The following is an 11,436-nucleotide window of genomic DNA, read 5'->3' as shown; positions in this document are numbered from 1 at the left end:
TGTGACATTTTTAAAATAAAAAAACACCACTTGGTGGCCATGTAATTAAAAAATGACTTTGTAATTAACTTGAATTAACAAAAAAAGTTTTAATAGTGTTAAACAGTTAAACCTGAATTTTAAAATATAAAAATTAAAAGGACTAAATTCGGTAAAATTAAAGTATGAGGACTAAATGCTAAATTTTCGAAACGTACAGGGACTTGTGGCAGATTTTAACCAAAAAATCTCACCTACTTTTGCTTTCCCATAAACTCAATCTGTAGTAAAGGTGGATTTTGATTTCATAAAGTCGTCGTTGAAAAACAGTAAAAATGCGGAAGAACAGTGAAGGCTACAGACTAAAGCTGCGTCGTTTTGAACTTTGTATCTTCACCCCCCGCTAATCAAGCTGTGTGTGGAAAGTTAAAGCGCACTTCAAAATCTCACCACTTAAATACAGTTCAATCCATGCTTTGAAATCCCGTCTTCTCTACCCCTTCTGTTCCTTTTTTTCACGAGTCTCTCAATTCAAACGTAAAAACGGTGCCGTATTTACCCTTGTTGGTGAAAGTGCGAGATGGCGATAGGAGCAGAGCACAAGTCACAGTCCGATGGTAGAGTTTGGGGGTTTTTCAAGCTGCCATTTCGGCAAACCGGGAATGCTACCGGTACGACGTCATCTTCTTCCTTGTCGTCGAGTCTATACGGTGAAACTCAACCTCAGAACGAAGGATCGAACCGTCATGCTTCTGCCAATTCGGTTTCCGCCGTTGCGAAGTCGCTTTTGCCGACTCGGCGTCGCCTGAAACTTGATCCCGCCAATAAACTCTATTTTCCATGTAAGTTCCTCTTTTTTTTTTTAAATACTTTTGTTTGCTTAAATCTAAACACAAAACTATGCTTGTTTTTGGAAATTTACAGTAAATTCAACAAGTATTTAAGAGTTCAGATTGTCGATTAATTAAAGTAACTGGTAAAAGGTAGCATATATTTTATAGTTTTAGTTTTTTTTTTTAAAAGAAATTTAAATTTGCTGATAATTATTTGAATTAAAAAAAATTACTGCGAAATGAATATGGCTAATTGGCTAGAAATAAGGAAGGAATTTTTGACGCGGTTCATTTAATTTCCTATTTGATTTATTTTTAAAAGCTGGTTAATTTCACCAAGGGTCCCAAACTATCCTCCAGATTTTAAATTGGTATTTAAACTTCGTAATATTCTATAAGTATAACTATTATATTAGTTAGATCTTTCCATTATCCTAATCGTCAATTTAGATGTTAAATGTCAGTATGAATATGAAATAGAATATATTTAAAACATGTATATAGCTATCACATACACAATTTGAATCAAAAGTGTCACTATATTTAGAATAATTATTTTTTAACACGACATATTTAAGTTGTTCATGCAATCACCATACATGTGCTTACAGTATGTTCTACATGTTTTGCTTCATGTCAGATTTGAATTGGTCTTTAATACCCAAGTTAATATTTAGGCTGATAGAAGTACTTAATTGATACGATAGGACTCGATTAGACCATTTTGAAATTTAGGGACCAGTTTTAAAAAATTGGGTTGTAGTTTGAGGTTGTTTAGCGTAATTAACCGTTTTTATTATGTAAAATAATTATTCTTGATTGAGTATTTTTGTTTTGTTTTCTGTTCTCAAGATGAACCTGGCAAACAGGTGAGGAGCGCGGTGAGGATAAAAAACACTAGCAAGTCATATGCAGCTTTCAAGGTATACTCCTTTAAATTTAAAACTTAAAAAACTTAAACCTTTGAAGCATTTCATCTTCATCATTGCCCTGTATTTGTCTTTCTTATTCTGTTAATAGTTAAATGTGGTATCGCTTTGATGAATTTTGTAACGAGCTAGCCATTTTTGTTTCTGTTGGTTAATTTAGTTTCAAACAACAGCACCAAAGAGTTGTTTCATGCGCCCTCCGGGTGCGATCCTTGCCCCCGGTGAGGGCATCATAGTAACGGGTAAGTGTTTCTTCATGCTTGCACGTTTTCGTTTATTAGTTCTTGTCCGTGTTATGTATTTGGCAAGAATATATGTCTTGAACGTTGTTCATGTCTTCTGAAAGATTCTTATGAATTTCGTTTCGTATTTCGAATGGATCTGCTAGTGTTCAAGTTTGTAGAACCTCCACAGAACAATGAAAAACCAATGGATCAAAAGCGCAAAGTTAAGTTCAAAATCATGAGTCTCAAGGTGAAAGGTCCAATGGACTATGTATCTGAGCTGGTGCGTCGAATTTCTCCTATAAAACTTTGTGTTTTTATATGATTCACAAAGAAAAAGAGACTTTTTTTAATTTGATTGCATTTAGATGCTGGTGATCTTATGATGAATAAAGTTGAATTCTGTTGATGCATATAATATTTAGTTTATGGTTAATGCTCTGCTAATAATTGGCTTGATAGGATAATGTATTACATTATAAGTACTGTCTGCACTCTGTAACATAATTAAATTACTGTGCTATGGGGCCGTGTTTTCTTTTGTCATCAAGATGTCCTGGTCTTGCTGTAAATTGACTTCTAAATGTGACGTATGCCGGATTTTGATACCTGATGGGACGAGAACCTCTTGTTAGCCCCATTTTTGATATAGGCTTGCATGGTTTCTTTCAACCATTTTTGGAGTTGTCTGGCTGCCCTTGTTTGATGCTCTATTAATTGCTCTTCCACCTATCTGAACTTTTCTTCCCCTTCATAAAGTCGGGCACATTTCAACTTACGGTGTAATTAATCTTAGGTGACCGGTTTTTGCAGTTCGATGATCTGAAGGATCAAGTGGCAATAGAGCAAATACTACGAGTCGTTTTTCTCGATCCTGGCCGTCCTTGTCCTGTAAGTACTATTAGCAGCATACCATCTTATACATTTGCTCATCAAGATTGTTGCGAACATAAAAACTTATCTAAATCTTTATGGTTTGTGCTTCTTGACTTTATGAAGGCTCTGGAAAAACTGAAACGCCAATTAGCTGATGCCGATGCTGAACTCGAGGCACGCAAAAAGCCTCCAGAGGATGCAGGTCCAAAGATTATCGGGGAAGGACTCGTCATAGACGAATGGGTAAGTTTCTTCTTCTTCTTCTTTCTCATATATATGTTTTTTTTACTTGTATGACATGCATTATTCAAATCACTGTCGATTTCTATTCTCCAGAAAGAGCGAAGAGAACGGTACCTTGCTCGGCAACAGGTTGAAGGTGTAGACTCGGTTTAAACCGGTAATTGCTTTATCATGTCATTGTAATTCTATATATTCATCTCTTTGCGTATGCCCCTAAAATCTTTTCATGTAACGTGTTTCATCTGGAAGAATGGTCGGAAACTCGATATCTTTCGATGTTTTTATTGTTATATATATATAAAAGTGAGCTGAATTTTCTGTAATTGGTAACTTGAAAAACTCTAGTAGCAACCATCTGGCTTTTGTAGATAAGTGATTGCGATTTTGTTGCTTCCCAAGGGAATGCAACTGTTCTCCATTGCCCCATGTCATTTTTAATCACCGGCGAATCCAAAAAAATATTCAAGGAGTTAGAATTAAATTATAAGTTTTTGAGTGACTAAATTTTTGGGATCTAATTCCAATCTTACCATTTTTCAGAGGCTAAGGCCCGTGTGCCTATCTCACCGGCTCCGCCCCGTGATTAATGTCTGAGCATCTCCTTAACTGCGTCAGTAATTTCTGTGCGAGACTCGATAAGAAATTTCATAGTAGCTGAATTCCCATACCTTGTTCTAACGTGCAATGGAGTTTGACACTTGATAAGAATTTGTTCAACAAAATCTAATCTACATCTTGATTTAAAAGATTAGGCACAGGCAGTATGTTTGTGGTTTGCCAAGTTAACATGGAGCACGTTGTCATGGTTTGTGGTCTTCAGTGGCTCAAGTTAATATTGCCATGATTATCAACTTCGTCTTGATTGTTGTTCTCTTTTTCCTTGTTACCAATTTTTTTTGAAAAAATTAAAATTCAATAATTATAGAGCTATAAGTTCTGATCCAATCTCAAGAACACGATTCAATCAACTCGAATTCAAACTTGATCCAATTTAATTTTATTATAAAAAGTAAATAATTCGAACTTGTTTAATTCAAACTCAAATTGATTGAATCTAAAATAATCTGAATCTAAAATAATCCCACTTAAAATGACTTGAATCCAAAATGATTCAAACTAGTAACCCAAATTGACGGTAACTTGAAGTAACCAAAATTTAGAATGATTGAACTCAAAACAACATTAAACTTGAAATTGATTTGAATAGAAAACCCAACAAAAAAATGGTACAACTACTTTAGAGTCCAATTAAAACTTGTAAAATAATTAGTTAGTATAGTGGTAAAATTTCAATTTTTGCCTCCAAACAATTATAACATAACACTTTCTTACCCCAAAAATCTCTAACTTTGCCATGAACAAAAATGACAAATTTTAAAATCCGAATTGATTTGGATCCAAACTCAACCCTCATGTCTAAATACAATTTACGTAATGCATCTTTTTTTTTGTCCAAAGCAAGATATGCACCATTGGTAGTAGTGACTGATTCCCTTGCTGCATGTGCTCTCCAAAAAGATAAATGGTTGGCCATTAAATATACTTTATTTCCATGGGTTGGAATCAAACCCCTAACCTCTTGATCAAGAAATAAAGTGAGCAACAAACACACCACATCTCATAGTTAACATAACATATTATATACATATCATATAAGTTTAAGAGGTTACTAAATTATTAGTAAATTTACGATTTGATCACTTAATTTCAAAAAATTATAAAATTATCATTGAACTATTTAAAAGTTTTAATTTAAGTCATTAGGCTATTAAAATCGCTAGTGTATAGCCTTTTCCATTGGCACCGCCTGCACTAATTGAAAATTCTTTTTCCCTTTCTCTTCTATAATTTAATTTTTTTCATGAAACAACTTTAAACATCACAAATTTGCAACCCAAAATCCAAACAACTTTCTTCTCCGATCTTCGATACTAATCATCAGATTGACTTGAATTCAAGGTATACTCTTCTACTCATCGATGGGTACTGGTCCATTGTGCCGGTCGTTGAATCATCACTTGAATTTTGTTAACTGGACTTAAGAAAAACTTAAATAAAAATTTTCAAATAATTCAATCACTTAAGTAAAACCTTTCGAATAGTGAAATCACCGTTTTATATATTTTTAAAATAAAAGTCACTTAAAAAGGGTCTGATATTTTGGGACATAGAAAAAGATTGCCTTTCCACAAAATAATAAATGACATAGTCTCATGCAATTCTCCTGTGTTGCGTCAGTGAAAGACCGTGAAGAAATTGACAAACAAATCATGCCCAATTCCCTCATTAATTCGTCTCAATTAATTAGCCACAAAATCGAGGCTACTTATAATGATATTGCATTAATTAGCGAAAATTTTTATAAGCATCATTAAAGGAGAAAGGTTAAATTTTAAATTTGAGCATATTAGAGAGATTAAAATTAGAATTTAACCATTTATTTTTCATTTTGCTTGTGTAACATTCTGATAAATCAAGGTTTTGTTTTCAATTTCATCTATAATTTGTTTATACTTCAATAAGGTGAACAACATTTATGAAATCAATAACATATGTACTACACAACCAACCAAAAGCTAAAATTTGAAATGAGAAGGCAATCAATCAAAGGGGAATTACACATTTTTTGGACCTTGCCCTCCCTTGCTCATCTCCATGCCTCCATTGGGGTAATCGAGGTCTTCGACGAATCGGGACCAGTACCAATGTGTTTTCCATACTTGGTTCATTTCTTCGATCGGAATACCCTTTGTTTCGGGTAAGAAAAAGTACACGAATATGGACATTATTAGCACGAAGAAAGCGAAGAAGAGGAAAAGCCCGAATTTCAAGTGGCAAAGCATGGTTAAGAACACTTGAGCCACCGCAAACGTGAAAAGCATGTTGACGGAGACGTTGATACTTTGCGCAGCCGATCGGATTTCTAATGGGAAAATTTCACTAGGTACCAACCATCCGAGGGGTCCCCATGACCAGGCAAACCCGGCCACGTAAATGCAAATGAAAAGCACTACTACAACGGCATACCATTTGGGTAAGTCACCAGGGTCACCGTTGGTCCCAAACCTAGCACCAATGCAAGCTGCCACAACTGCCTGAAAAAGCAGCAAAGGTAGCACATTTTAGCACCAATTGCTACTAACATTGGTTTTTAATAAACGTGTAAATTTTTACTCGAAATTGAAATTCAATCCAACTCAATTTAATTATATAAAATCAATAACTTAGAACTCAAGCAATCCAAATTCAACTCAAAATAATTCCAACTCAAAAATTAGTTGAATTTGAAATAGTTCAAACAAGTGACTTGAATTTACTTAAACCTGAACGGACCAAAACTCGAAAAATCAGAGCCTCAAATCCAATAACTTAAACCTAAAACAACCCAAAAATGAGTTGAATTCGAAATGGCCCGAACAAATAACTCGAATTGAGTTAAATCAGTTTAGATCAAAATTCAAAAATCAGACCCTCAAACCCAACAACTTAAACATAAAACAACTAAAACCAAAATAACCTGAGCTTAAAATAATCTCAACTTGAAATTTATTGTAATTCGGAATGATTTGAACTTAAAGTGACCAAAAAGTAATTGAAATAAATTAAACCTGAATTGACCAGAACCCGAAATAATGTGAACATGTAATGACATGATTCAAAAAGCTCGAACCTCTAATTTAAATGACCAAAATTTAAAATAACTAAAATCCGAAGCAACGATTAGAACTCAAAATTTAGGGCGATTCTATGATCCAAATTTGAAATTGACCTAAATTGAATTAATTCAAAATTTTTAAAATCTAAATTAACTCGATTGTAATGGGTATAATTTTCAAGGTTAAGAAAAATCTCAAAAGTACCTGGCAGATCAACATTTGAACTCCACCCTCTAGGAAAAGGAATCTCCGTCCCCACTTATCAACTCCATATATCGAAACCAACGTTGCACCGACGTTAACGGCACCGGTAATTACAGCGGACATGAGGGCAGCATCGTCTTTGAAACCGATGGTGTTGAACAAAACGGGAGCATAAAACATAATCACATTGATTCCAGTCAATTGTTGAAAAAAAGGAATGAGTATAGCCATCGTTAAATGAGGCCTATACTTCCTTTGCAACAAGTTCCCCCACGGATGTTCGACGAGTTTCGACGCATCGCTGGCCGCTACGAGGTCCCTGAATTCTTCGTCGACATCGTCAACACCACGGATCCTCTTGAGCTTGGCCTTGGCTTCCTCGGTTTGGCCACGTTCGATCATGGAATTGGGTGTATCGGGGAGGATTAAAGAGCCAACGGTGATGATCAAGGCGGGAACCATCGCGCCGCCTAAGCTCAGCCGCCACCCCCAGCCGCCTTCGATCTTGTTGAAGAAATAGTTCAGCACGTTGGCAATGAGGATACCGACCGTAATTGATAGTTGGAAGCCTATGTTCAATGCTCCTCTGTATCTGTATGGCGCCATTTCCGAAAGGTAAAGTGGCACAGACTGTAATAATTTACAAAACCAATATCAAATTTTAAAATGGAAATCAGGTAATTTACTTTTTAGATCCCCGAATTTGTAAGACGCAATTTTTAATTTCATCCAATTATATCTTTAAATTCTTATAATTAATAAATTAATGATGTAATTTAATAAAAATTAAAGATTTGTGACCAATATGTAAAGACAAGTTAGAAAATCGCTATTAAAGTATCAAAGACAAGTTAGAAAATCGCTATTAAAGTATCAGTAATAAATAATAATTTTTTGAAAAATTAAAATGCAATTTTATCATTATATTATCTTGTGATTTTAATCATATTTGTTATTTTCGACACAATGTTTAGAATTACTCATAATTCTTCCCCTAATGCATAAATAGGAGGATAATGCGCTTCAACACACTCGAATCCGTGTTCTTTTACATTAACAACAATATCAATATCAGTCAAACTAATACTTAAACGAAAAATATTTAATTATTTTAAAAATACTCATAAAAGTTAAAATCTATATTAAAAAAAAAAAACCTAAGGGAGGGACCACATGGCTTTGTCAAGTTGTTAATGTTTTTTTCTAATATTGGATTATATATATAGAAAAAAAAACTGAAATTAATTTATTTTTCAACCCATCGAAGTCACGCTTGTAGGAAAACAAGACATTTTAATATTTTATATAGAAAAAAGAAGGATTTTAATTTCAATTATTAATTTTATATTCAACGGCCGTTCCATCAAGACGTAAACTTTAGCCAAAAAATTTAGTGCAAATAGATGTCACGCAAAGAAAAACAAAGCACATCCATATGTAATAATAAAACATAAACATCAATTCCATAATTACATTCAATTCGGACCAAATTTGAATTCAAATTGAATGTGAAAATTTTTAAAATTATTTATAATTTCTTTTCAATTAGTAAATAAAAGAATAATATGTTTTAATGCATTTAAATTTATATTTTTTTATATTAATAATAATATTCATGCCAATATATCTAAGATAAATATTCATACCAATAGACCAAGATTAAACCGACTTTTATAAAGGTAATATCTGGAATGACGCAAAAACAATTTTGTAAAAGACATGTTTTCTTGTCATTTTCCAAAGGCTAATAAATTGTATGCTGTATTAAAAGTATATACCCTGGACCAACTGAAAAACAGATTGGAATCAACCTTTTATTTTGAAATAAAATCTAAATTAAAAATATTAAATACGAAAAATTTGACTGAAAAATATTATAATTTTAATTTAATCCTTTTGGAAATCGTAAAAGTAAAAGTGTTACTTAAAATGTGAAATTTACTTACGGGTCCTTTAAAAAATTATAAAAACGTAAATTAGTATAAGGGTAAATTTACATTTTCACTCCAAATATTTATAATTCTAATAAAAAAGATAAAGAAGACTGAGAGCTGAAACCCGGTTAGTTACCTGATTAGCGAACCCGACACCAAACCCGAGTAATATCCGACCGACGATCAACATCCAAACAGCTTTGGCAAAGCCATTGATTAAAGCTCCGGAGAAGAAAAGCAAACCACCGAAAAGCATGGACAGTTTCCTTCCCAGCTTTCGTGTGACGGTGGACGCCACCAACGAAGCCAAAAGAGCCGCCAAATACAAGGACGACGTGAACATCGTCAACGTTTGGCTGTCGTACTGACAGTACTGGTTCTTCGTCTTGTCGGCTTCCTTTTTCCTCCATACACTTGGAAAAAATTTCTGCAAAAATGGCGTCATCGTCGTCACCCCACCTATAGCCAAACAAAAAACCCCATTAATTTCTACGTGAAAAAGGCTTTTTATTTTTATTTTTGTTTTGAAATATTATTACCTGAGATTCCAATATCGTAGCCGAAAATCAAACCCCCCATAGCTGCAACAATACAGGTGACAAGGACGTATAGGGTGAGATTACCCGGGTATTCCTTGCCGGTACCCGGCCCGATTCCACCTACAGCAGGCATTTTCTTTTAGCTTTATTTTACTTCAATGGTGAAGAAGAAAGAAGAGAGAAATATATAGGATTGGAAGAGGCGATTAATACAAAGAAGGAATCAAGGAACTGTAGGAATCGTGTAAAAGCCAAAGAGAAAGAAGATAGAGTTTTTAGAACAGCATGCTGGTTGTTTATATAGAGAAATTAGAAAGATCCATATATATATAAAAACATGTATATGTATGTATAATACATATTATATATATTATTTGTTATAGTATGGAGAAGACTTGAGCTGTCAATATATATACATATATCTTGATTTAAAAAAAAAATCGAATTATTTCTTTTTCGGGTGTAGACAGACAAAATATTTATTTTCACAACAAAAATAGCTAAATTATAAAAATAATCAATTTTATTTGCTTTAAATTACATTTTAGTCACTTATATTTGAAATTTACGTCTTAGTTATGTTATCGTTTTGTTACGAGGTGGTCACTCCACCATTAAGCTCCATTACCTACTTAACAACAATCCTACGTGGCAGTCCAAATTAAATTTATTTAATCAAATACCTATTTTCATCTTAGCAACTGGAATCCAAGTTGGCATTTAAAACTTATTTAGATTGCCATGTAGGACTGCCGTTAGGGAGGTAATGCAGTTTAACAGTAAAGTGACCATTTCGTAACAAAATGATAACATAAGTTACTAAAATGTAACATTTCAAACATAAGTGACTAAAATGTAATCTGAGGCAAACAAAGATGACTATTTTTATAGTTTACCTTAATTTTTATTCTATTTGTAATAATATAAACAACTTGAGTAATAAATTTTCATATTAATATAGTTTAAATTAAGGTTCAGGTGAATCCATCACTAAAGGTTTTAATTTAGACCTCAAATTATAATTTTAGTTTTTCTATCATACTAAAATTTGGAATTTAGTGCATATAATATAATTTTAACATTCTATTTTATAAAGTTATTAGTTAATTCAAATAATTTATCTTGTTAACTATTTTAAATGGTTGATTGAGTCTCAACTAGATTAATATTGAGATTGTTGTTAGCGCGAGAAAACGTGAGTTCAAATGCGTTAAAGCGTATTTATCCTCTTATTTTAAGAGTTGAGAGGCTACACATCATATTGATATATATATTTTACTTTGGAAATGATGTTTTTAAGAAAAAATTACATAAAATTTTTAAAACAAACTAGCCAATAATGTTAATTTTGTATATTAGAATGACGATTAAAATGTTCAGTATTCACTCCCTCAAATATAACTTAGATTCGAGCCCCACTAATTCCAAAAAAAAAAATATTAAGACCAAAATTTGACCTCATACAAACAAAATAGGAGTGAAACGGGCAAATCAAAATTTGGGTCTTAATTGGACAATATTAATGCTTTCATATGGTAACAAAGTTTCAAAAGCGAGTTTTTCTTTTAATAAATTCATTGAAAATTTATATTAGAGATTCGTTGAAAAAGTAATTTTAAAATTAGATTGATGGTTGAATGAGTTAAATCATCAGTTTGTTAGTTCAATTGGTTTGATTCATTCAATTAGTTTTTAGTCTAATTTAATCGACTTGTATCAATTCTTAGATTAATCAATTAGTTATTGCAACGAATAAGCATGAAACTAAATTACATACCAACATTTTAAAGTTGTTGCTAATATTTTAATGTTCAACAACAACTTGTTTGATTGTGCATTTTATTAAAAATTTGTAATGATAAATCATGTTGTTACATAGAGTTGAACATAATAAAATAAGAAATTGAAATATATCATCGAAATTGTTCGTTCGGCAATTTCCTGGAAAGCTAATCATAGGTTTTTCTCTCCATCGGAACAATAGGATCATTATGCTCATTACTAAACTTGTTGAAGAGA

General features: G+C 32.7%; 2 protein-coding genes across 3 annotated transcripts; one reads left to right on the top strand and one right to left on the bottom strand.

Annotated features, from left to right (window-relative positions):
* Positions 1-268: 268 nt before the first annotated feature.
* LOC107924922 (vesicle-associated protein 4-2) lies at positions 269-3,944 on the top strand. Of its 2 annotated transcripts, XM_016855501.2 has the most exons (8): positions 269-821; positions 1,665-1,735; positions 1,902-1,983; positions 2,130-2,248; positions 2,779-2,856; positions 2,965-3,084; positions 3,178-3,241; positions 3,625-3,944. In XM_016855501.2, exons 1-7 carry the CDS (start codon positions 560-562, stop codon positions 3,235-3,237), a joined length of 792 nt encoding a protein of 263 aa, XP_016710990.1. In that variant the 5' UTR covers positions 269-559; the 3' UTR covers positions 3,238-3,241; positions 3,625-3,944. The 2 variants fall into 2 exon arrangements, with proteins under 2 accessions (XP_016710990.1, XP_016710989.1); XM_016855500.2 differs by lacking the exon at positions 3,625-3,944 and having other exon boundaries at positions 270-821; positions 3,178-3,407.
* A 1,619-nt stretch (positions 3,945-5,563) lies between these two features.
* Positions 5,564-9,798, bottom strand: LOC107924896 (sugar carrier protein C). The gene is made up of 4 exons (XM_016855467.2): positions 9,418-9,798; positions 9,015-9,337; positions 6,945-7,574; positions 5,564-6,179 (listed from the first exon to the last, which is right to left on the bottom strand). The coding sequence occupies exons 1-4, from the start codon at positions 9,548-9,550 to the stop codon at positions 5,700-5,702; spliced, it is 1,566 nt and encodes a 521-aa protein (XP_016710956.1). The 5' UTR covers positions 9,551-9,798; the 3' UTR covers positions 5,564-5,699.
* Between the last annotated feature and the right edge of the window lie 1,638 nt (positions 9,799-11,436).

The sequence above is a fragment of the Gossypium hirsutum genome, chromosome A10 (assembly GCF_007990345.1).
Source record: "Gossypium hirsutum isolate 1008001.06 chromosome A10, Gossypium_hirsutum_v2.1, whole genome shotgun sequence".
In the NCBI taxonomy this organism is placed as follows: Eukaryota; Viridiplantae; Streptophyta; class Magnoliopsida; order Malvales; family Malvaceae; genus Gossypium; species Gossypium hirsutum.
The sequence above is the reverse complement of the archived record's forward strand: the minus strand, read 5'-3'. Positions and strand labels throughout refer to the sequence as shown.

Excerpts from the sequence above, each read along its gene's own strand:
- LOC107924922 (XM_016855501.2), top strand. The coding sequence starts at position 560 with ATGGCGATAGGAGCAGAGCACAAGTCACAGTCCGATGGTAGAGTTTGG. Across the intron at positions 1,984-2,129 it reads TGAGGGCATCATAGTAACGG|TGTTCAAGTTTGTAGAACCT; the intron begins GTAAGTGTTTCT and ends TGGATCTGCTAG. Across the intron at positions 3,085-3,177 it reads GACTCGTCATAGACGAATGG|AAAGAGCGAAGAGAACGGTA; the intron begins GTAAGTTTCTTC and ends TCTATTCTCCAG.
- LOC107924896 (XM_016855467.2), bottom strand. The coding sequence starts at position 9,550 with ATGCCTGCTGTAGGTGGAATCGGGCCGGGTACCGGCAAGGAATACCCG. Across the intron at positions 9,338-9,417 it reads CTACGATATTGGAATCTCAG|GTGGGGTGACGACGATGACG; the intron begins GTAATAATATTT and ends GTTTGGCTATAG. Across the intron at positions 6,180-6,944 it reads TTCAAATGTTGATCTGCCAG|GCAGTTGTGGCAGCTTGCAT; the intron begins GTACTTTTGAGA and ends CTGCTTTTTCAG.